Source organism: Hyperolius riggenbachi, chromosome 4 (assembly GCF_040937935.1).
Source record: "Hyperolius riggenbachi isolate aHypRig1 chromosome 4, aHypRig1.pri, whole genome shotgun sequence".
In the NCBI taxonomy this organism is placed as follows: Eukaryota; Metazoa; Chordata; class Amphibia; order Anura; family Hyperoliidae; genus Hyperolius; species Hyperolius riggenbachi.
Genome location: NC_090649.1, coordinates 338,662,582 through 338,689,368, shown reverse-complemented (window position 1 = coordinate 338,689,368; position 26,787 = coordinate 338,662,582). Strand labels below are relative to the sequence as shown.

Below are 26,787 nucleotides of genomic sequence, written 5' to 3'. Positions count from 1 at the left end.
GGCGGTCATTGCTTCATTGTGATACGCAAGCCCCTTCACCGAGGCAAGGTAATGATCCCGAAGGGGAATGGGCACAAGTACATGCCTTTTGTTTTGTTGTTGCAGCTGCAGTGCAGCCAGAAAAATTAGGCAGGCATGTACACGCACCAGAAAAATTAGTAGCAGCGGCCTTAAAAAGTCAGGAATCGGCCTGGAGTCCTGGACCCTGTTGGTGGTGGCGGAGAAGGCAAGCGGCCTGCAGGCAGAGATGCTGTGTGGCACTGGGGAGCGACTTAGTCTTGGGGCAGGCAGCCAGTCACACAGCGTGCAGGCAGAGATGCTGTGTGTGGGGACTGACTTAGTCTTGCGGCGGGCAGTAGCCCTCCGGGATCCATGCCTCATTCATTTTGATAAAGGTGAGGTACTGAACACTTTTGTAACTTAGGCGACTTCTCTTCTCAGTGACAATGCCTCCAGCTGCGCTGAAGGTCCTTTCTCACAGGACGCTTGAGGCAGGGCAAGACAGAAGTTGGATGGCAAATTGGGACAGCTCTGGCCACAGGTCAAGCCTGCGCAACCAGTAGTCCCAGGATTCATCGCTGCTCACAGTGTCTACATCCACACTTAAGGCCAGGTAGCCGGCTACCTGCCGGTCCAGGCGTTGATGGAGGGTGGGTCCGGAAGGGCTAAGGTGAGGCGTTTGACAAAAGAATGTCCGCATGTCCGACATCACCTTGAGATCGCTGGAGTGTCCTGTCCTTGCCTGCGTGGACATGGGAGAAGGATTACTGTCAGTGGTACCTTTATTGCGTTGTGCTGTGACATCACCCTTATACACATTGTAAAGCAGCGGTAGGGAACCTTGGCTCTCCAGCTGTGATAAAACTACAAATCCCAGCATGCCTTTGCCTTTATTAATCATGACTGTGGTTGTCAGACTCCTGCAATGCATTGTGGGGCTTGTAGTTCCTTAACAGCTGGAGAGCCAAGGTTCCCTACCCCTGTTGTAAAGCATACTTGCGAGCTTGTTCTGCATGTGCTGCATCCTTTCTGCCTTCAGGTGAGTTGGTAACATCTCTGCCACTTTGTGCCTATATTGAGGGTCTAGTAGCGTGTCCACCCAGTACAGGCCATTCCCCTTGAGTTTTTTTATACGGGGTTCCCTCAACAGGCTGGACAGCATGAAAGACGCCATCTGCACAAACTTGAAACCAGACTTACTCTCCATCTCCTCTTGCTCTTCCTCAGCGACGTCAGGTAAGTCCTCCTCCTCCGCCCACGGGAACGTTGATCAGAACAGGCCCCCTGCGACGCCTGCTGCGGTTGTTCTTCTGCTGCCGCCGCCGCCTCCTCCTCCTCCAAAGAAACACCTTCCTCATCATCCGAGTCTGACTCCTCTTCCCCACACGACTCTTCCTTCTCCTCCTTCTCCTCACCCCTCTGTGCTGCCGCAGGTGTTGAGGAAACATCTGGTTCTGATGAAAATTGCTCCTACAACTGTTCCTGCTGTAACTGTTCCTCTTCACGCGCCTCCACAGCTTGATCCACCACTCTACGCATGGCACGCTCCAGGAAGTAAGCGTACGGGATCAAGTCGCTGATGATGCCTTCACTGCGACTCACCCGTTTGGTCATCTCTTTAAACGGGCACATGAGCCTGCATGCATTTCGCATCAGTGTCCAGTTGTTGGGCCACAACATCCCCATCTCCCCAGATTGTGTCCTTTTACTGTAATTGTACAGGTACTGGGTGACTGTTTTCTTCTGTTCTAGCAGGCGAGAGAACATGACCAGGGTCGAATTCCAGCGAGTCGGGTTATCACATATCAAGCGTCTCACCGGCAAGTTGTTTCTCCGCTGAATGTCCGCAAAGCATGCCATGGCCGTGTAAGACCTCCTGAAATGCCCACACATCTTCCTGGCCTGCTTCAGGATGTCCTCTAAGCCTGGGTACTATGGACTAGTCCAAAACTTGTCACTTCTGTCAGATTTCTACTACCTACTGTAAGTGACAGCAACATAGGAGAAAAGTAATTTATGGCTCATTTTACTATGGAAAAAATGTACTTCTTATTTATATAGGTTTGCACATATTTGAAATTTTACAGGTTTTTTTTGCTGTCGTGCCCCTTTAACGACGCTGGTAACTTGTGCAGCGGCCGGATAAGCCATATACCGGCTGTGTCCTGTGCCCAAGTCTCCCGGCTATGGGATGGAACTAACAACAACCCCCTCCAAGTTCCTTCTAAGGGCTAGTTCACACTCGGTGCTTGAAGTGCCACTTGCCCACAATTGCATTTGGCTTCGTGATCTTCAGGCAAAATCTCGCGATTCACAGTGATTTGCACTTCAATAGAACTGCCTTGGATACGTAGAGATGTACAGAGGCGCCAAAAGGATAAAATTCGCTAAAAACGTTTAAAATGTTTGGGAGGCGGTGGTGGACCAACCAACCCAAAACAGACACGATGCTGTCAGTTGAGGTAGTATCAATTTATTTACATACTCCTAGATACAATTGGCAACGCGTTTTGCAATAAAACAACAGGAGTATCACAATGACAGAGACAAAAAGCTAAATCAGATCCCTGTGTGTGGTGTTATTATATTAAATATGTGTAGTGATGGGGGTCTTGACTATACGTGGGAACACTTGTTATATGATAATTTGCATAATATATGATAAATAATAGATGTATAATAGAGGACGAGAAAAATCAATGGTAAAGGTGTACACAAAGGCATAGATTTGATTCTGTACACCAGAACCCGTAATTAACAAAAACGTATTTTTGGGGAGAACACACACATACATATATATATATATATATATATATATATATATATATATATATATATATATATATATATATATATATACACATATATATATATATATATATATATATATATATACATATATATATATATATATATATATATATATATATATATATATATATATATATATATATATATATATATATATATATATATATACACATACACACATACACACATACACATTATATATATATATGTTATATATATATATATATATATACACATACACATTATACATATATATATATATATATATATATATATATATATATATATATATATATATATATATATAGGGCTTGCAAAAGTATTCGGCCCCCTTGAAGTTTTCCACATTTTGTCACATTACTGCCACAAACATGAATTAATTCTATTGGAATTTCACGTGAAAGACCAATACAAAGTGGTGTACACGTGAGATGTGGAACGGAAATCATACAGGATTCCAAACATTTTTCACAAATCAATAACTGCAAAGTGGAGTGTGCGTAATTATTCGGCCCCCTTTGGTCTGAGTGCAGTCAGTTCCCAATAGACATTGCCTGATGAGTGCTAATGACTAAATAGAGTGCACTTGTGTGTAATCTAATGTCAGTACAAATACAGCTGATCTGTGACGGCCTCAGAGGTTGTCTAAGAGAATCTTGGGAGCAACAACACCATGAAGTCCAAAGAACACACCAGACAGGTCAGGGATAAAGTTATTGAGACATTGAGACATTTAAAGCAGGCTTAGGCTACAAAAAGATTTCCAAAGCCTTGAACATCCCACGGAGCACTGTTCAAGCGATCATTCAGAAATGGAAGGAGTATGGCACAACTAAACCTACCAAGACAAGGCCATCCACCTAAACTCATAGGCCGAACAAGGAGAGTGCTAATCAGAAATGCAGTCAAGAGGCCCATGGTGACTCTGGACGAGCTGCAGAGATCTACAGCTCAGGTGGGGGAATCTGTCCATAGGACAACTATTAGTCGTGCACTGCACAAAGTTGGCTCTTATGGAAGAGTGACAAGAAGAAAGCCATTGTTAACAGAAAAGCATAAGAAGTCTTGTTTGCAGTTTGCCACAAGCCATGTGGGGGACACAGCAAACATGTGGAAGAAGGTGCTCTGGTCGGATGAGACCAAAATGGAACTTTTTGGTCAAAATGCAAAATGCTATGTCTGGCAGAAAACTAACACTGCATATCTCTCAGAACACACCATCCCCACTGTCAAATATGGTGGTGGCAGCATCATGCTCTGGGGGTGCTTCTCTTCAGCAGGGACAGGGAAGCTGGTCAGAGTTGATGGGAAGATGGATGGAGCCAAATACGGGGCAATCTTGGAAGAAAACCTCTTAGAGTCTGCAAAAGACTTGAGACTGGGGCAGAGGTTCTCCTTCCAGCAGGACAACAACCCTAAACATAAAGCCAGGGCAACAATGGAATGGTTTAAAACAAACATATCCATGTGTTAGAATGGCCCAGTCAAAGTCCAGATCTAAATCCAATCGAGAATCTGTGGCAAGATCTGAAAACTGCTGTTCACAAACGCTGTCCATCTAATCTGACTGAGCTGGAGCTGTTTTGCAAAGAAGAATGGGCAAGGATTTCAGTCTCTAGATGTGCAAAGCTGGTAGAGACATACCCTAAAAGACTGGCAGCTGTAATTGCAGCAAAAGGTGTTCTACAAAGTATTGACTCAGGGGGCTGAATAATTACACACACCCCACTTTGCAGTTATTGATTTGTAAAATAATTTTTGGAATAATGTATTATTTTCGTTCCACTTCTCATGTGTACACCACTTTGTATTGGTCTTTCACGTCAAATTCCAATAAAATTGATTCATGTTTGTGTCAGTAATGTGACAAAATGTGGAAAACTTCAAGGGGGCCGAATACTTTTGCAAGCCACTGTACATACATGCATATGCTGAGAAAATGGTAAAGGGATGACAATGGAGGGGTGATGAAAGGAAGGGGGGCAGGGGGAGATGGGGGCAGGAGATGATAACATAGGGATAATCAGTATGAAAGGGAAAATGAATAGTATGCATATAGAGCGAAGTGAGGTACAAATTGCGGAATGTAGGTTCAGCTAAAGAAAAATGGCATCAAAGTATTGTAAAGAATGTCACTTACCAGTTAGGGGTCCAATATATGCTTGGCACTTCTGTGCTGGTCTGGCTGGAATGGTGTGTTTAAATAGGAGGGTAATGCAGGAGCGGGTGTGGAACAATGTCAATGAGTAGCCAATAGTGAAAGGGGTGGGCAGGGATCATATATTTTTGTTCTGAGGGATGCGACGATAATGTTGCATATTCTCAATGGGGCTGGAGTGGTGGGCGGTGCTACGTTAACGTCGCACCCGCCTGGATAATTGCGAATGTGCAGGAGAATGTGTCCTGCGAGTATTCAATAAAACACTGACCGTGAGTTTCCGCCCGGGTATGCCAGCATGTGTGTGTGCGCGCATCTCCGTGTCCTCATCATCAGCCATGTTTGTTAAAGGAAAGACCGGAGAGGGTTTGTTATGCGAAAGAGAGCCTGGAGGAATGAATATATAAATTATAGAACCTCAGTATGGTGTAAATAATAAATATATAAAATAGAATCGGGGCATAATGTAGCAGAAGTGTTTCAATTAACAATATTAGATGTCAGTGTATGTAGTTGTAGAGTGACACTGACATCTACTGGTGTAAAACTAGAGTGCAGGGTAAATTTGTCCTTATGAATCTTGACAAAGTGTGATGTATGTCTCGGGGGAAGTTATTGCACAATATCCAATAAAAAAAGGGGGGCACTATTGTGGAGGCATGAAATGTGCTGACAGATATGAAAATATATGAAAGAACATTTGTAAGAGAAAATGTCTTAGATAAAAACCATATAGAGAATAATAACACATAAAGTAAAAAAAATATATAAAAAAATACAATAAAAAAACATATCGACATGAATAATAATAATAATAATAATAATAATAATAATGATAATGATAAAAAGAGAGGAAAGATTAAAAAGAGAAAAAATGACTGTAGTTATGGTAGGTTAATACATTTTCTCCAGCTGTTCGTTTAGACCATCAGGAGTAAGGGATTTGAGTATCTGTATCCAATACATTTCTCGTTTTTTTTAAAAGGTCAAAAGAATTTGAATGGTTATGTGGAATGGACTCAATGAGTGTGATACGAAAAAATTCTGGATTGCTTTCTTGGTGGGTAGTGAAGTGACGTGACACATATGGCAGGATAAGCCATATACCGGCTGTGTCCTGCGCCCAAGACTCCTGGCTTTGGGATGGAACTAACAACAACCCCCTCCAAGCTCCTTCTAAGGGCTAGTTCACACTCAGTGCTTGAAGCACCGCTTGCCCACGATTGCATTTGGCTCCGCGATCGTGATCTGCAGGCAAAATCTCGCGATTCACAGTGATTTGCACTTGTAATTCCCGTTCAATAGAACTGCCTTGGAGGAGGAGTCTTTATACCGATTATATGCAGACACTATATAATAGACAGTTTTTGGAAGTTTTCACTCTCTCTAACTTGCAATGCTGTGTTCTGGCACACCATGAGCTTACTGGGTAGTATGTAACTTGTAATGAGGACACATGTAGCAGAGATTCTGGGCTCAGCAGATGCAAGATGTATGTATGTGTTGGTAGGGTAGATAGCAATTATGTAATTTGTATGTCTTATATTATGTAACTTGTACATACAGTATGTATATTTGTAAATAAACCCTCTTGTAACCCTTTGAAATGAGATCAGGTGTCTGGCCATTAATATAGAGAAATAACATACCGGTAAGCTAGAGTATATTCTACACCCGCGTTCCACATTACAATCAACATCATGACAACCACATAATGTTTGTTCTTGATGACGTCGATTGTGGGTCAATGTTTATGTCGATCGTAGTGCCGATTGGCAGTGCGCTTGTATAGTGTATTGCCAGCTTTGGTGTATGTAAACATAAGACTTAACTGTATTTTGATGTTGCCTATTTGCCCTCCTTTTGTATTTTGTTTGTCTAGAACACTGCTGGAATGAGTTTCTGCTAAAAACCTCACGTTGCATTGATAAGGGGATATCTGGCACATGTTTATTGTTGCATCCTTTGAGGGAGGGTGTTGTGGGATGGAAGTCAGAAAGAACAATGCAAGTTCTGCCTTTTTAGCACAGCATTTGTTTGTGCTAAGCCTTTAATTAAAAGGATGATGATTCATATCAGAAAAAGTATAGCAAGTGTAGATCAGAACCAAATTTTGCTTTATATAAAGACATTGTTATTTGAAAACAGCACTTTTAGCTACATCATTAACATACCATATACAAAATTGTTACGGATCTTACTCTTAACTGCTGCTGGACTGCGTTGGTTTGCAATCTATGTCCTGCAGGTGGCTGTGCGTTTCTCACAGGACATAGATTTCAACTTCCCTGTTGTGCACTCCCGCCGCTACCGCAGATCGTGTCACTATTTCCCCGCCGCAGTTCACTCGCCCTGCCATTCTACATGACAGTAGAGCTCTGTGAGCCAATCATGACCACATGATCACTGTGAGCCAATCCCATTGCCTTACATTGATGGACACGGTCAGGAGCCAATGAAAGCAGCTCTTCACCAGCCCACAGAGCTCTTCACGCAGCCCCCTCTCTCTACCATCACTGTGATGGCAGACATCACAGTGATGGTAGAAAGAGGGGGCTGTGGCGATAGGAGAGTAGTGTGATCAGCAAGAGCAGCGGGTATTTGTGGCAATTTGGCGGTCAGTGCCGTTTTGTAGTACCAGCAGTCTCTGGTCCTTAAGGGACCAAAGACTGCTGGTATTCAAGGGGGTTAAGGTGGCCACACACTTTACAATTTTTTTCATTTTTATTCAATGTAACCAATCTGATCCAATTTTTTGGTTGATTGAAAGTTTTGAAGAAAGAGATTTTAACACACGTGTGTTCGAGATTGCTGCAATTTTGGGAAAATATATCGCCGAAAAAGTTGGTTGGATAGAAAACTCTTCTCGCATGGCAACCTTTCACACAGTAATCAGCTTTTGATCATTTTGCATTTTCATAGAACCATTGGCGGCCTTTGGGGGGGCGACTGGGGCAAACTCTTCAGGCCCCGCACTGCCAGCAGGGGCGCCATCAGCGTACAAGCAAGGCACTCCCATGCTTGGGGCCTCTCCAAGCTGGGCTGCCTTGTGATGCGCAGCCCCAAACTTCTGCATGTTGTCCCCCTCCCTGCTCTGTCAGCACCGTGACCCTGTCTGCCATAACACACATAGCCTCAATCCAGTGTCAATCCTTGCCTCCTGATGTCACAGGTGCTGGTGGAACGGAGTAGGAAACCATAATGACCGAAGCATAGTGGCAAGCAAGAGAACGACAAGGATCGGGGCCCAATGGCATAAGGGCCCAAGGTGGCACAAAAGCTGGCACTGGGGGTACATAGGTGACAAGAGGTGGCATGAGAGGGAAAGGAGGTGGCACAGGGAGACAAGAGACGCATGAGGGGCAAGAGTTGGCACAAGGGGGACAAGAGTCACAGAGAGGAGACGTACAGGGGGGACAAGAGGTGGCACAGTGATAACAGATGGAACACAGGGAGACAAGAGGCACACGGGGGGGGGGGGACAAGAGGTGGCACGCAGGTGACAAAGGGGAGCAAGGGGTAACAGAGGGGACACAGGGAGACAAGAGACACACGGGGGGACAAGAGGTTGCATGTCGGGAACAAGAGGGGGCACAGGGTTAACAAAGGGGACACAAGGAGAGAAGAGATGCACAGGGGGGACAAGAGTTGGCACGGGGACACACACACTCCTTGCTCTTGTGGTCAGAAATAACACTATGTTGATATAAAACTTGCATTAGACCTCTTACACTAACAAACTTAATTGTTTTTAAATGATGATAAGGTGTACTGCATTAGAGGCACACAAGCCTGTGAGCGTGGTGGTACAGTGTGTGGCCTACACTGATGGTTCAATGCCCCACATATGACATTTGCCCCAGGCCCCGCATGTTCTATAGCCGCCTCTGAATAGAACTACATTTTCCACTGTGACATTTATCACTACATTCACTCTCTGTACATCTATCAATGTCTCATGCGATCATCATTTGCTGTTTAGCATTACAATTACTAATGAGCACCACATTGCTTGATTACATAAATAAACCAAGTACAATACAGTTACATATTATAACAATTCTGCAAAAAAAAAAAAAAAAAACAATTCCAAATATATTCAAATTACATACCATACCATACCATAATCTTTCCATCTTTTCATTATATACATATACACACTCTTTCATAATTCCACCTATCCATCATTTGGTATGTACTGAATAGTTATATTCAAGTTATTCTGGTTAAATACAATTTAACAATTCATCATCATACACCATACAATTCTTGGTAAAGTTGCTCTGAATTTTCCAAGATGTCCAATCTCAGAAAAATGAGAAAAAGGGGAAATTTGATCAGATTTCTAGATTGAAAACAAACAAACAAAAAAAAACAACTTGTAGTACCTCGACCATTTTGATGGAATTGGGGTAAAATCTAACAGAAAAATTGTACCGTGTTGCCACCTTTATACTCATATATGTACCTGAAATTGTTACTTAATTACAGTTCAAAGTAGCTATCTTAAAAAATCTTAGTGGCTGCAATGTGCTCTTAGTGGTGAGCAGAAATTACCTGTAATTGCGCATGTTAGCGTAATTCATGCAAAATTTCATTTGCGTTACGCGGCTCCATAGACTTAAATGGCAGGCGGACGGCCGCCAACTTTAGCGGTTAATAGCAAAGCCTCCTTACGTGCTACAAACACCAAATTTGCAGGGTAAGTGGAGGAGGACAGTGGAAACGAGAATAATTTTTTTTTCAAAAAGACCTTATAGTTTTTGAGAAGATCGATGTTAAACTTAGAAGAAAAAAGTAGCAAAGTTAGCTAAAATGACAGATAATGTATTAACATGTATATAAATGTATTTTATATATCTCACTAATATAGATGGGAAAGTTTGGATGTTTGGATGTCTGTTACTCAATCACGCAACAATGGCTAAATGGATATGAATTAAATTTGGTACACACATTACCTGGAAAAACATATAGGATAATTTTTATCCCTATAACCAAAAAGTGGATAGAGACAAATACAAATTTCACTGGAAAAATGTAAACTGCAGCCATTCTTACACTGTTAATTGTAGGGTTCTCAAACTTTGTACAGTTGGTCATTGGGTGACTGGGATTAATTAATATTTAGAAAAGTGGATGGAGCCTACAAAAAACAATCAAAATCCACCTATTAATTTTCAAGGGGAATATTTAATTGCTGAGTGGGTGGAGACAAATACAAATTTCACTTGGAAAATGTAAACTGCGGCCATTTTTACACTGTTAATGGAAGGGTTCTCAAACTTTGCACAGTTGGTCACTGGGTGACTGGGATTAATATTCAGAAAAGTGGGTGGAGCCTACAAACGCCAATCAAAATTCACCTATTGATTTTCAAGGGGAATATTTAATTGCTGCCATTCTTGCACTGTTAATGGTGCAAGCCTCAAACCTGGTGCAGTTGGCCATTGGGTGGCTGGGGCTCAAATTCAGAAAAGAGGGAGGAGCCACATCCATTCAGATTTGTTTTAGTTTAACGCAAATTATTGATGCCAAAGACTGTAAAGCTCACAAAGTAGGTCATTAAGTAATTGTGTGTTAGGGTTAGAAAAAGTGGGCGGAGCTTACACCAGTCAAACACATACCTTGGCAACGCCGGGCCATCAGCTAGTATATATGTGTGTGTTTAGAGTGTGAAAAATATTTTAAAAAATGATGTGGGATCCCCTCTCCCAAGCCTCTTTAATCCCTTGTCCTCCATGCAGGCTAGGATAGCCAGAATGCGCAGCCCTGCCCGCCTGGAGCTTTGCACCCTGAGCTATACCAGACAACATGGTCCATGGTATGGGGGGCTCTGGAGGAGAGGGTCGGCCAAGCCTCCTCCTCCCCCTCCCAAAGCCCTTGTCCAATTCCCACCTCTGGTGTCCCAGGAGAAAGTGGGGGTTGATGACACCCTGGGGGGCTCATGGTGGCATTTGGGAGTCCCCTTTAAGAAGGGGGCCCCCAGATGCCAGACCTCCTCCCAGGAGAAATTGGTTTAGGGGTACATAGTACCCCTTACCCATTTCTATAAAGGGTTAAGTGAAATAAAAACACAACTATGAGTAAAGTCCTTTAATATTCTTAATTAACCAGAAATACTTACCTGTACCTTTAAAAAAATGTTCCCACGCCACTATCCTCTAACTTGTGAGCTTGATTTAAGATGTCCACACACCCGCCACCACATACCGCCACTCCCCGCACAGCTCTAGCTATACTACGTATAGCTGGAGAAAAATCATATTTGAATTTGGCTCCATGGAACCCCATTGTTTTTATAACAGACCAATGATGATCCTCCTGATTCCCACTGGCCTGTTATTAGATCAGTGGGGAGCCTTGGAGCCAAAATTCAAAGATGCTTTTGGCTCTTGCTATACAGGGTATACAGAGTATAGCTAGAGCCGCTCTGTCGTCCCTCCTGTGCGGCTTTTCCTCTCTCCTCCCCGCATACCGCATCTATAGCACCCACTCACGCCGTCACCCTGGAGCACCCATAGCACCCTGATATCAGAATTTCTAGCACTTACGGAGGCTTTGCTATTAATCGCTAAAGCCAGTGCCGGTGAAACATTTCCCACACTCTGCACAAGAAATGTAAAATCGATTTTTTTTCAAAAATGTTTAAGTCTTTTTGAATTGTTTTTCCTTTTTTACCCACTGTCCTCCTTCACATGCCCTGCAAGTTTGGTGCTTCTAGCATGTATGGGAGCTTGCAAACACTCCACAAGATCCGCACGGTCAAGTTTCCATCTTTATTAATCCATAAAAAACAGGTTAAAAGCTGTGTGGGTAAGTATAAGGTGATGCACAAGCGTTTCGGGCTGTATCAGTCCTTTCTCAAACCATCACAGACGCACATTAAATATCACATGCTAAAACACACATTTATTTTGGAAAGAGGTGGACCACATAGGGAACTGCAACATTACCATATATGCATGTGTATGAAGGCGAATATGCAAATCTTTTTATGGGGTTGTACTAGGAGGCATTTGTTTACTCCAGTGCCCTTGGCAGCACTACATTGATGATATTTTTGTGCTATGGAGGGGGCCACGTTCGAGCCTGGATGCCTTTGTTGAAGAATTGCACAAAAGATGCTCTACGATTGAATTGACTGTCCACTGTGACTAATCTAGGATTAGCTTTGTAGATGTTTGGGTTATCAAGAGGGATGGCCGTTTGTCCACTGATTTGTACATGAAGGAGACAGATAGAAACTCTATCCTGCATTTCTCTAGCTTTCATCCCCCACATGTACGGTATAATATACCAAAAGGGCAAAAATTGTGGATGATGATACAGTAAAACTTCAAAGATTTAATGAAATGAAGTAAAGTTTTAGCCTGTGGGTATCCGTTATCTTGTTTACAAGAAAACTTTACATTCAAACAAGGGGGCAGCTTACTCTCACGACAAGGGGGTACAAAATTGTGGATTTCAGAAAGAGTACCTTGTGTGACCACTTATAATGTATTGTCGGACAAGATTGTGAATAAACACTGGCCCATACTTAGACAAGGGTTACCACATGTCAAGGAATTTCACGGTTGGCCACTATTGTCCTTCAAAAAAGCACCCTCATTGAGGAATAAACTAGTGAGAAATGATTTGGGCCCTATAAAATGTATTGACACTAAGAGAAATGGCACCTTTCCTTGTATGGGTTGCCATCTGTGTAGTTACATTGTTAAAGGTGATACCTTTACTCACCCCAGTCGAGGCACTAAGTTTAAGATCAAGAGGTTATACACTTTCGACCAGGCATGCTCAGATGTACCAAAATTCATATTCGGTTCGAGGTTACGCCTAAAAATTCGTTAAAAATTCGTATTCGTGAATTCGGGTTTTTTTTGTGTGTGTTTTTTTAAAGTGAATTCACATTGAAATAGGTGTACTTAAAAAAACAAAACTGAAAACGTGACGTGTGGCACTGGCAGCAGGCAAAGCATTGTGTGGACCCTGGCGGTGGGACCACTGACAGCAGCAGGATAAATACAACAGCAGCAGGAGGAGGTGGAGTGACGTGTGGCACTGACAGCAGGCAATGCATAGTGTGGACTCTGGCGGTGGGACCACTGACAGCAGCAGGATAAATACAACAGCAGCAGTAGGAGGAGGAGTGACGTGTGGCACTGACAGCAGGCAATGCATAGTGTGGACCCTGGCGGTGGGACCTCTGACAGCAGCAGGATAAATACAACAGCAGCAGCAGGAGGAGGTGGAGTGACGTGTGGCACTGGCAGCAGGCAATGCATAGTGTGGACCCTGGCGGTGGGACCTCTGACAGCAGTAGGACAAATACAACAGCAGCAGCAGGAGGAGGTGGAGTGACGTGTGGCACTGACAGCAGGCAATGCATAGTGTGGACCCTGGTGGTGGAACCACTGACAGCAGCAGGATAAATACAACAGCAGCAGTAGGAGGAGCGACGTGTGGCACTGACAGCAGGCAATGCATAGTGTGGACCCTGGCGGTGGGACCTCTGACAGCAGTAGGATAAATACAACAGCAGCAGTAGGAGGAGGTGGAGTGACGTGTGGCACTGGCAGCAGGCAATGCATAGTGTGGACCCTGGCGGTGGGACCTCTGACAGCAGCAGGATAAATACAACAGCAGCAGGAGGAGGTGGAGTGACGTGTGGCACTGGCAGCAGGCAATGCATTGTGTGGGCGGTGGGACCACTGACAGCAGCAGGATGAAAATGAGCGCAGGGTAATATGTTGCCGCTTTAGAAATACAATAAATACATAAATAAATTGATAGGTAAATCAATGCAGCAGGCCAGCAGGAGGAGGAGGAGACCGGTAGAAATACAATAAATAAATACATAAATAAATTCATAGGTAAATCAATGCAGCAGGCCTGCAGCAGCAGCAGGAGTCTGGTAGAAATACAATAAATAAATACATAAATAAATTCATAGGTAAATCAATGCAGCAGGCCTGCAGCAGCAGGAGTCCGGTAGAAATACAATAAATAAATACATAAATAAATTCATAGGTAAATCAATGCAGCAGGCCAGCAGCAGCAGCAGGAGTCCGGTAGAAATACAATAAATTAATAAATACATAAATAAATTCATAGGTAAATCAATGCAGCAGGCCAGCAGCAGCAGCAGGAGTGTGGTAGAAATACAATAAATAAATACATAAATAAATTAATAGGTAAATCAATGCAGCAGGCCAGCAGGAGGAGGAGGAGTCGTCACGTATGGCAGGTAGCAGGCAATGTATTGTAATTCCCAGGCAAGCACCTCATGTCCTCCTTTCGCCAACAACAGGTGCCAGGAACATGCCTTCTATCCAGGCCTGGTTAATCTTCAAAAATGTCAGTCTGTCCACGCCCTCTGTGGACAGACGAGAGCGCTTCTCGGTGACCACGCCACCGGCCGCACTGAAGCACCTCTCAGACAGCACGCTGGAAGGGGGGCAAGACAATACCTCCAGGGCATACTGCGCAAGCTCCCTCCAGATGTGCAAGCACTCCACCCAGTACTCCATGGGGTCCACAGGCTCTTCGCTGCCGGTGTCAAGCCCACTGAAGGACCCCATGTAGTCGGCCACCATCCGGATCATGCGCTGGCCGTGACTCTCACCGAAGGTGGCTGCTGCCCGCACCTCCTCTCTCGGCTGCTGTACCTTCATGTAGAACGCCTGCGTCAATGACAGAAGGTCTCCTGGGCGCCTGATGCTGCTGCTGGCCGCAGGCACCTGCTGCTGTGCTGCTGGCTGCTGGACAGGGACAGAGGGAGTGGAAGGCGGGGGGAAGGCTTCCTCCAGTCGCCGAACAAGGATCTCCTGCAACTCCCTTGCTTGCTGCTCACGGTCTCTGGCAGGCAGAAACTGATCCCACCTCCCCCTCAGCCATGGGTCCAGGATCATGCTGATGCAGGCGTCCTCCCTCGCTTGCATCCGCTTGACCCTGGGGTCTGTGCGCAGGCAGCGCAGCATGTGCGCTGCCATGGGGAACAGGGTGGACCGTCTAACAGAGACATCAGGGTCAGTGTCCTCCTCCTCTTGCCCCGAGACTCTTCCTCCTCTCTCCACCCTCGCACCACTGCTGCTGCACTCCGATGTCCCCCCCCAGCAGCAACGTCCAGCACCTCTAACTCCTCCTCCTCCAGGGACTCAAATACCTGCGGAGCAGTGGACTGCACAGGCGGCTTCTGTTCCAGCTGCTTCAGGGCCTCCTCTCCCAAATCCACCAAATCGCCAAGTGTCCTGTCCAGCAGACAAACAAAGGGCACCCACTGGCAGAGGGATGCCCGTTGTTCACTCACCAGGTTGGTTCCCTGCAGGAAGGGAGCCAACACCAAGCAGACCTGCTGCATCTGCCCCCATTGCGCGTTGGTGAGGAGCTGGAGTGTGGTGCTGCTTCTGCTGCCGGTGCCGGCGACAGTGGCATCATAGATGTACCGGTTGACAGCCCTCCTCTGCTCAACCAGCCGCTCCAACATCGCCAGGGTGGAGTTCCAGCGAGTTGGCACATCTATGATAAGGCGGTGTCGTGGCAGGCCCTCCTGCTGCTGGATGTCTGCCAGTTTTGCTGCTGCAGCTGCTGAGCGGCGGAAAGTGCGCACAATTTTCCGCGCCGCTTCTAACAGCTCCTCCATTCCCAGGTAGGTGCGCATGAACTTTTGCACCACCAGGTTCAGGACGTGGGCCAAGCAAGGGTCGTGGAGCAAGTCTCCACTGCTGATAGCAGACAGCAGGTTGGCAGCATTGTCGGACACCACCAATCCCACAGTGAGGCCTCTGGGGGTCAGCCACGTCCTCTCCTGCTCCCTGGGGTACCGGAGCACGTTACTTGCCGTCAAGGAGTGTTTCCCCAGGCTTTTCATCTCCAGCAGCGCTTGGCAGTGGCGGGTCTTCACGCTGCTGGAGAGACGGGATCGCTTGGCGGTGGGAGCTGCTGCTTCTCCCCTGACCCCGTGCGGTGGAACCACGTAGTGGGCGACTGGTGCTGCTGTGCCCGAGGATGGACCTGCTGCTTCCTCGCTCGGGCTTTCCACCAGGCTGACCCAGTGGGCCGTAAAGGACAGATAGCGCTCTGTCCCAAACCGGCTGCTCCAGGAATCCATGGTTATGTGGATCCGCGCACTGACAGCGTGATCCAGCGCGCGGCCCACGTTCTCCATGGCAGAGCGGTGCAGTGCTGGGATCGCCCTGCGGGAAAAATAGTGGCGGCTGGGGACTTGCCACTCCGGGATCCCAACCTGCAGCAGCGCTCTGATGTCACTCCCCTCCTGCACAAAGGAATATGGCAGGAGCTGGGAGCACATGGCCTGGGCAAGCAATCCGTTCAGCAACCGGATGCGCCTGTGGGCAGGAGGCAGCAGCTTGGTCACACCGAGGAATGCTTCGCTGAGCAGGGTCTGGCGGCGTTTGCCTGCACGGGAGGATGAGGAAGCCACTGTGGAGGGAGCTGATGAGGCCACTGAGGACTGGCTGCCCAGGGGGGGTGGGAGTGAGTTGCTGCTGTGCTCCTGCTGCTGCTGCTGCTGCTGGATGGGCAGGAGGGTCGGCTGCTGCTGCTGCTGCTGCTGAAATCTGTGCAGTGGCTGTCTGGCTCTGACCACTGCCTGCACCACTTTGCATAAGCTCCTCCAACTCATTAAAGTCCTCAAAATGTCTGCTCTGTAAGTGGGTCTGCAGGCACGAGGTACTCAATTTGTGGATATCGCGACCTCTGCTGAGACTGAGATTGCAACTGTTGCAAATTGCACGGGTCGGGTCCACTGGGCACTTGGTGAAGTACCGCCAGACTGGGGACTTCAACCTGCTCTTTGCGCTTGAGGGCTGGGGTTTTTGGGTGCCCTTGGAGGATTGTGCCTTTTTGGTTGTAGTTAGAGGTTTGCTGTGAGTGAAGGGGCTTGCGTATCACAATGAAGCAACCACCGCCGGCTATATGAGTGTCTCGGGGTGGGGGGCACACCCAAGATAATAAGGTCGTTGCTTCATTGTGGACAGACCAAATTCGATTAGCTGGACAGTCACTGTTGTTTTTTCATTGAGCTACCTCAGCCCGGCGACCATATGGGCTTGAAAACCGCCATGGCCAGCACTCTCGCCATGGTGCACACCAGTCCAGCATGGCCGTCATTACACAAACAGCTGTGTGTGGTGCGTTACACAGTGTGTCAGTGTGAAGCTGTACTCTAATTACACTACCTGATTGATGTATACACATGCAAGATGTTTTAAAGCACTTCAGGCCTCCAATTTAGCATGCAATCTGATTTCTGCCCTTAAAGAGAACCCGAGGTGGCCTTGTATTACGTAAGTGGGGCACAGAGGCTGGTTGGGCACACTAACACCAGCCTCTGTTGCCCCATCGTGTGTGTCAAAGACCCCCCTGCTCGCCGCTAAACTCCCCGCAGTGCTGGCGACACGCAGCGCGTCGCCAGCACAATGTTTACTCTATCGCTGTCTGTCAGTGCCGCTCCCACGCCTCCTCCGCATCGCCGCTACCCGCCCTCGTCCCTTCCCTCCAATCAGCGGGAGGGAAGGGACGAGGGCGGGTAGCGGCGATGCAGAGGAGGCGGCGGAGCGGCGCTGACAGACAGCGCTAGAGTAAACATTGTGCTGGCGACACGCTGCGTGTCGCCAGCTCTGCGGGGGTATAGCGGCGAGCAGGGGGGGTCTTTGACACACACGATGGGGCAACAGAGGCTGGTGTTAGTGTGCCCAACCAGCCTCTGTGCCCCACTTACGTAATACAAGGCCACCTCGGGTTCTCTTTAAAACGCTGCTTTGCGTCAAATCCAGATTTTCCCCGGGACTTTTGGCCTGTATCCCACTCATCCATGCAAAAACTCAGATGTTAGACCCCTTGAAACATCTTTTCCATCACTTTTCTGGCCAGCATAAATGTTTCTAGTTTTCAAAGTTTACATCCCCATTGAAGTCTATTGCGGTTCGTGAAAGTTTGCACGCATCGAACTTTTGTGGAAGTTCGCGTTCAACGTTCGCGAACCGAAAATCGGAGGTTCAAGCCTTCTCTACCCAGGAATTGCCTAATAATTATAGCCATGGATGCCCTTCAATGTAAGGAAAGCATTCAAACCCTCTTTGAATGCAGAAATAGTTTGCCATAACTACTTCCTCAGATAAGATATTCCAGATTGTAACCACTCTCACTGTGAAGAACCTCTTACTAAATAGATGGCAAAAAACTTTTTTCTCCATACGCAGATTATGCCCCCTTGTCCATTGTACAACCCTAGGGACAAAAAGCTCATCTGCCAAGCTTTTGTTTTAGTTATTAGTGAATGAATGGGATGAGTGTGAAATGTGAAAATTGCTTAGTGGTAAAGTGGGTAATTTTTGTAGTTGCAATGTAGAAGCACATGTATACTGTAAATGTTATTTCTAATATATGATATGACATGACATAGCTGTAGCCAAAAGCCCAAAAACTTTTTAGGCGCGTCGCGTAAGTGGACTGTGCTCCGCGAAACGCGTCATCGTTTTTTTAAGACCAAGAACCCAAGTGGGGACGGGATTTCCCCACACCATAAGTGGCTTCTGGTCTATCTCTGTGTTTTTCCTGTATCCGTAGGAAGTATTGGGGCTCCTTTGGACTACACACCTCCCTACAATGATATACTTTAGCTGTAAAGGAAAATCAGGTGTTGTGGCACACTTTTTACGCTGTTAGTCACTAATCACCTCAAATAATTTGTCTATGGCAGCACCCGTTTTACCAGGAGCACTGAATTAGCCACAACTGGCTTTATTGAAAGAAATAGGGAATAGGCAATACATATTTCCCTATTTATCATCAGGTCTTGCTCTACACTGTGGTCAGGACTATTGGATTGTTAATTAAACCGGTTCCCCAGGCAATGCAAGGTTGCTGCACATTTGTTTATTTACACAGTGTACATATTGTGTAGATGTGGGACACAGGAAAAACAAGATAAAACAAATCTGTGTAGCCCCAGTCCATGTTAGATGTGTGACCAGTAGGATAGAGCCAGTGATCTTGTGGTCCTGACCCCTCAGCCATAATCAATTCAAATGGCTTCAACATTAGGAGGTGCCTTGCATGGAGAGGAATGCAAATCCTCAAGCCCTTGCAAAGCACATTTGTCCCATTGTTGAAGGAAAAGGCAATCTTCCTTCCACGAATCCCACCTAACAGTGTGCTAAGGATACTAAAAAGGCGAAGTATTTGTCATCCCTGTTGTAGGAGATTCTTCCCTTAGATATTTAACGGTTGGCATTGCTTAGTGGAGTTAAATTTTAATTTTTCTTTGCCTGTACCTCACCTCTGCCCATATTCATCATTTCATATCCACCAGTTATTTCCTTCTGCTCAAACTGACCTGAGAAGAAGTCCATTCTGTTTTCATTTGCAATAAGATTGCACAATAGTCTATGATAAAGAAAAAAAAATTTATGTGCTGTCAACTTCCACTTCTCCCAATGTACTACTGCACTAATTCATTTGCAAATTAAATGTATAACAAGCTATTTTTCATGTCTGAAATTTCAGATTTAGGCAATGTACCGGATGTTGCTATAAGCAACCTAAAAAGAACTAGCACAGATGATGGTTTGGACCAGGTGCAATGCAGAGCAAGAACTGGTCAGACATATAAGGTAAGGTTGTTTGGTTCCTTTATTTTAACCATTTATGTAAGTATGTGCTTTAATATACACTGAGTGGCCAAAAATAGTCTCTAAAAATGTGTTGGTTCGTGTGATCACAGCTGATATTCTTCTTGGCATGGACTCAACAAGATGCAGCTGATACCATTGAGGGATGTTGGCCCATGCTTTCATAATAGCAGCTCTAAGTTGGGTTAGATTGGATAGTGGCATTTCCAAGCTTTAAAGTGATCTTTTGACTTCGTCCCACAAATGCTCAATAGGATTAAGGTCAGGGGACTGAGCTGGCCATGGAAGCAGGCTAAACTCTGAAGTTCCTCAAACAAATTTGAGACTGATTGAGCATATTTGCAAGGGCCCACAACAGGTGTCTTTTCCTATTTTTTTGGGATACCAAAGGCACTCTTGATGGTCTCCTGCTGCTAAAGCAGTCTTTGCAAAGTCTTTCTTGTTGTGCTTTGGGATATGCTTTGTGATGCACCTGCATTGAATTCAGCTGTAATTTGTTGCGTTATTGCCCTTCTGTTGTTGTGGACTACATGTGCTACTCGCCTTTCACTTCTCTTGTTCACTAGCCTTTTTCAAACAGAATAGTACTTATCTTTACGTTTTGTTTTTTTTCTCAATTGCCACTCTTTAAACACCCGACATACTGTTCGATGACAAATTCCTAAAAGAGTCATCATCTCAGAGATACTAGAACCAGCACTTCTTGCACCAAAGATCACTCATCCCTTATTCAAAGTCACTTAAATATTTTGTCTTACCCATTTCGACATTAACTTCTGTAATCACTACGTCGTCTGAAGCTAATTGTTCCTTATATAAGCAATTCTGCTTTGGGGCCCCCTTATGGTCTTTTTTGGAAGCTGAAGTAGAGAGAGGTCAGAGAAGGTGGCTGGTGGGCCCCTTTACATCCACTAGGCCCAAGGCACCTGCCTAGGTTGCCTGATGGATAATCCTGCTCAGCAATGGTGGATGGTGAAAGAACAAGGTAGTCCTAACACAATATCAGCTACAGCTGAATCAGGGAGTGCAGGTTACTTCAGACAAGACAAGACAAATAATATTTATATTGCGCTTTTCTACTGGTGGACTCAAAACATTTGAGCTGTAGCCACTAAGGCACACTCAGTAGGCAGAAGCAGTGTTAGGCCCGGTTCACAATTGCAATTTAGTGGCAAACGGATTTGTGAAAACGGATCTAATCACCGGTCGATCAGATAAGTTTTCCTTCTGTTGCCACTCAGCTACTTCCATTCCATTTCCCCCAGACCCCCATCTCCAAACTAGATTTTTCTCCTTAGAATGGTCCATTTCTTCACTAATGTAAAGAAACGTTCCATTTTCTCATTGCCCACACTGCAGTGCTTCAAGATCCGTTTCGATGGGCTCAGCGGTCCGGAAAAATTGCTGCAGCAGGAAACTTGTGCTCCATTCAGCGAATCATGTGGAATGGATCCATCAGAGCTGACGAACCTGAATAGATCCATAGGTTGACATTGGATCCTTTCCCATCTGTTTTAATGTGTTCCCTTGCGATCCGGGAATGGACTGTTTTGTAATGCCAATGTGAACCGGGCTTTAAAGAGACTCTGAAGCCACTATAAAAATCAGTTTTTACCTTTTATTTCGTTTAAGGATGATTGCCAGACATAAAACGACGCATCCCTGCGGCAAAACTAAGTGTTTATAACCCCCAAATCCCCTGTGTAAAATCCACTACTTTCCTGGTCCCATTCGTGTCAATCCACCGCAGATCTCCGCCTCTCTCCCCGCCCCTCTCAGTGAAAGAAGACTGATCAGCAGAAGGAGATCAGCATGGATTGATGCGACGAGAGGCAGAGCTACAGCGTAAAGCTCTGCCTCAATCAGGAAGCACTCCACCAACATTGCCCTTGGGATTTGGGGGTGATAAAACCCTCGTTCTGCCGCAGGATAGCAGCGTTTTAGGTCTTGCAATGATCCTTAAAAGAAATAAAAGGTAAAAACTGATTTTTATAGTGGCCTCAGTCTCTCTTTAAGGAGAAAGAGACTAGGAGTGCTTGCAATGTCATATATTCAAATAGACTGGCCCTAAATGGACAGGGTTCACCTAGGGTTGCCGCCCGGCCGGTATTCCCCCGGCACAGCCGGAAAATTAATTAAAAAGCCGCTGCCAGAAAAATGTTTTTTACCGGCAATGTATCTGCCCGGTAATTTGGACAGGCTGTTCCACAAGAGCAGAGGGGGAGACGCCTGGTCTGTTACAATAATACTTCTCACAACTGAGACGAGGCTACAGGCTGCTCTCCCCCTCCCTCCTGTTTAATGAGCAGCTCCCTGTCACAGCCAACTGCGGAGCTGATTGCACTGATAGACTTCAGTGTATAGAGGAATGTCCTTCACCTCCCCCCTCCTCCTCCCAGAGACTTCAGATGGCCAGAGAGAAGGAGAGAGTCACGTGCAGCTGCAGCTGGGACAGGTGATGCTGCTACTGTTGGAGAGGTGTTGTCACTCTTATGTTTGTATGGATGCGGATAGTGTGTGTATATGTATGGCATGTGTGTGACGTGATGTGTATGTATGGAGTGTGTGTCTCTGAGGTGTGTGTGTGTATAGTGTTTTCTGTCCAGGTCTGCCACATGATTGCATGTATTTTCTAGTCAAATCTGCCCCGACATGATTGCATGTATTTTCTGGTCAAATCTGCCGACATGATTGCATGTATTTTCTGGTCAAATCTGCTGACATGATTGCATGCATTTTCTGGCCAGGTCTGCTACATGATTGCATGGATTGTAAGCCTTTGGGCAGGGTCCTCACTCCTTTTGTGTCCTACCTGATCATGCACCTCTATTACTGTGCACCCATGCTATGCATTTGAGTGAACCTAACTTGCCTAACTCCATGCTCCCATCCAGTGACTGACTAAGCATTACCTTGTACGCATACTGTGCTGTGTGATCTGGTTTTCTTGTATTCCTGTATTGTCATATTGCTGTTTGTCACCCCTAAATATTGTCTGTAACCTAAATTAATGTCCAGCGCTGCGTAATATGTTGGCGCTTTATAAATACAACAAATAAATAAATAAATGTATTTCCTGGTCACATTTTTCACATGATTGCATGTATTTTCTGGTCAAATCTTCCACATGATTGCATGTATTTTCTGGTCAAATCTGCCGACATGATTGAACGTATTTTCTGGGCAAATCTGCTCACATTACGTGTATTTTCTTGAGAAAATCTGCACAATTATGTGAATTTTCTGGAGAAAAGGGTTACCAAAACTTGGGCCCACTGTCTTTGCGTTGCACTTTTAGGGCCCTTTTCCACTAGAGCGATTGTGATTGCTGAATCGCAAAATCGCAAATCGCTAGTGATTTTTAAATCGCTAGGGTTGTTACTTTATCATAGAAATCACGAGAAGTATTTTCCACTACAGTGATTCGATTTGGAAATCGCTAATCGCAAATCGCAATCGCTTTCTGGAGCGATTTTTACAATGATAATGCAATGCAAATGAAAATCGCAAATCGCAATCGCATAACAGAATTAATGAAAAATCGCAATCGCAATCGCTGGCGTTTGTGATTTGTGATTGCGATTGCTAGTGGAAAAGGGCCCTTAAAGGGAACCCGAGGTGAGAATAATATTGAGGCTGCCATATTTATCTTCTTTTAAGCAATACCAGTTGCCTGGCTGCTGTGCTGGTCCTCTGCCTCTAATTCTTTCAACCATAGACCCTGAACAAGCATGCAGCAGGTCAGGGGTTTCTGACAATATTGTCAGAACTGACAAGATTAGCTGCATGCTTGTTTCTGGTATAATTCACTACTGCAGCCAAATAGATCAGCAGGGCTGCCAGGCAACTAGTATTGTTTAAAAGGAAATAAATATGGCAGCCTCCATATTACTCTCAGCCTGGGTTCACTTTAAATTACAGTTAGCTCCAACCTCATCTGGTCATGGCCACACCCATTGCAGGTTATAGCCACACCCATTTTTTCGCACACCGCGGCTCATCAGCTACCCCAGAAATTGGTCCAGCACCTGCATAGCACTCCCCCAAAAAATCCTGGAGCCGCCACTGGTATGTCTGCATCAAACAACCAAAAAAAAAAAAATCAGGCAGCTAATCTGATCTGCATGCTTGTTCAGAGGCTATGGCTAGAGGCAGAGAATCAGCAGGACAGCCAGGAAATTTGCATTTGTAAATAAATTATGGCAGCCTCCATATCCCTCTCAGGTCAGTTGTCCTTTAAAAAGTCTGTGACAAACCACTCCCACTTTTAGACCACACCCCTCAGGCCACACCCACAAGCCGGTATTTTTTTACCCTAAAGGTGGCAACCCTAGGTTCACCTGAGTGCAAATTATAACATTTCAGCAACGTTTGTCCTATTAACCACTGGGGACAGGGTTCAAATTGACGTACTCCAGGGGAATCCCTTCAGCTGGTCATGCCACATCTGTGCAACCTCCATTTCACCTCTCCTGAATCTCACATGCCTAAATACCCTTCTACCATGTATTTAACCTTCCACCCCATCTTATTTCTCCTCACCCCAACTACTGACTCAACCCTAATCTGTGTACATTTATGTCTGCCTTTCTCAACTGTTGATATACTGAAGTGCATTGTATGGTTGCTAAAACTCGTCAATTACTTTTACGCCGCTTCTGACAACCATCTAGCAAATCATCCACCATATGTTTTTCAACCCTTCATGTCATATCTCCTGACTGTCGCCTTTCCTTGTACTCTTTAATTATCAATTGAAAATAAAAGTATGAGATTCCAGGAATGTTATATTTACAATTAGTATGCATAAAGTCATCTAACATTTATTTTGAGTATGGTTTCCTTTATTGGTCATTGTTTGATTGTTAGGGTGACATTGGGGGATTGAGCACTGTTCAAACACGCAGATTGATTGTAGTACTGATCAGTGGAAAGAAGAGAAGGGACAATGGGGAGGTGCATGAGCAATTAGCATTTGACAGAGTGCTTGAAAGAACAAAGTGAAATCAAGAGCCCAATATGGTGTAGTATTGTTGAGTTGGTTGTGGTTTAAAGCAAAATATTTAGATATACTCACAAACATGGGTTACCCATAGGCGACCACTTCAAGTGCAGGTGGGGAGTATTATAACCTGACCCCACTCAGGTTTTTAGGATGTCGCTCTCTGTAGATAGGAAATGGGGTAGCACCCCTCCACCGAGGGTGGAATCAAGATTTCAGCAAGGCTTGGTGTACAGAGGCGCCAGAGGAGAAAAAAAACGTTTAAAAACCGTCTAAAAGAGGGGGGATGTTCAGGTGGACTTACCTCCCTCGAAAATATTAAACTCAATTGAGTCACAATATATCAATACAAATAATTTATTTAACTCCACTTAGTGCAACGCGTTTCGCAGGTGTGGTCCCGCTTCATCAGGCAAACAGGAGTATAACTATAAAACAAACAAATATATACAAACATAATGACCCATAGAAATAGCTTAAAATAAAGGCGCAGTTTAAAAACATGAGAAGACATGATAAAATTGTAACATTTTTGGTCGCAGTGTAGTAAAACTCACTCTATGTCTAAAAATTGCATCTAATTGATCATAAAATATCTAAAAAAAATCCAAAGTGTACACAAAAGTTAATAAATATCCATGATTGATATGCTAAAGTTCATCAGCTTCTGGATTAAAGGATAGTCAATTTAGTAAGTATAACATATAGTACTATTTTATGTCCCTAGAGCTTACTTGCAAGAAGAATTATTAACAGTCTAAATGGATATAATAAAATTCAACACCTCAGCAAGCGTGACTTACCTCAGTGGGTCTAAATGCAGAAGTGAGCGCCTGTGTAGATGTGCGAGGGGGCTCTGCTTATATAGGGAGTGTGGTTGCACTAATTGGTTCTAATGCATCAATCAAAATCTGCCATGTCAGCAAGGTGTGCCAATTAGGGCGCACCTAGAAGTGGTCTTGAGGCAGGAATGCATACTTGGATACTAAGGCTGCATGGTAGCATACTGGTTAGCACTCTTGCCTTGCAAGTGCTGGGTCCCTGGTTTGAATCCCAGCCAAGTCAACATCTGCGAGGTTTCTTTTGTTTTTTTTTATTAGTATATTAAGTCTCATCAATTTAGTAATTATAGTAGTAGATAAACTCTGTGAATGGGCAGTATCTATTTCAGGACTAGTCACCGGTATTCTTTGTTAAAAAATAAAGAAATAAAAAAGAATAAAAGGATAATAAAAGATGTCATATTGCATTATTTGTGAAACTGCTAGCAAATCAATAGATCGAAAGATTATATACATTGTTAACACCATATTTTGTGGTGATCAGGTAACAGTATCACCATCTAGTGGTGAAAGTATATATGATAGCCCAGGTTATGTACAAATAACAATGCTGGATAAAAAATGATAATAAGAGCTCTGAGTTTGATACAAACAACATAAGAATCAAACACAAGTTGAAATGGCAATTATAAAAATATATAAAATATTATTAAACAGATTAAATGGGAGGAGATAAGATCATACATTGATTAGGTAAAAGAGAGGACCATTAAAATAGTATAACATTGTGAGTACTAAAAATCAGGTATTTTATAGAATTAGGTGGGAGGTTGGATCAGAAGATTTTCTCAAGAACCTCATTTAACCCCATGGGTACTAAGGTCTTCAGAATTTGGATCCAGTACATCTCCCTATGCCGCAATATCTCAAAAGCATTGGTGGTATTAGTGGGTAAGGCTTCTATTAGAGTGATCGTGAACAGGTGGGGGTTTTTGAGGTGATGGGTACCAAAGTGGCGAGACACGCTGTGCAGTGCATAGTTGTTGATTATATTTCTCTTGTGTTGCCCAATGCGGCTCCTGGTGGTCTGGGTAGTACGTCCGATATATTGTAACTTACACGGACATGAAATTAGATAAATTACATTCCTTGTTTCACATGTTATAGTCTGTTTTATTGTATACTGGGTATTGGTTATGAATGATTGGAAAGTGTCTGTTTGTGTAATGAAGGTGCAAGCTTGGCAACGGGGCTTTTTGCAGTTATAAGATCCTGGGCGTGAGGGATTGGTAGATTGTCCTGGGGTGTTGAATGGAGGGTTCTTTAATCTACTTGGGGCCAGTAGGTTTCGGAGATTGGGGGCTCTCCTAAAGGTTAATG

The 26,787-nt window shown here is 44.7% G+C and overlaps 1 protein-coding gene across 6 annotated transcripts in view; it reads left to right on the top strand.

Moving 5' to 3' along the window:
- Positions 1 to 26,787, top strand: part of TIAM2 (TIAM Rac1 associated GEF 2) — a 1,035,624-nt gene that overhangs the window by 804,174 nt on the left and 204,663 nt on the right. For all 6 annotated transcript variants that reach the window (XM_068231884.1, XM_068231882.1, XM_068231883.1 and 3 more), the window contains one exon: positions 19,499 to 19,605. In XM_068231884.1, the coding sequence (XP_068087985.1) occupies positions 19,499 to 19,605 (107 nt within the window). The remainder of the gene's footprint in view (positions 1 to 19,498; positions 19,606 to 26,787) is intronic.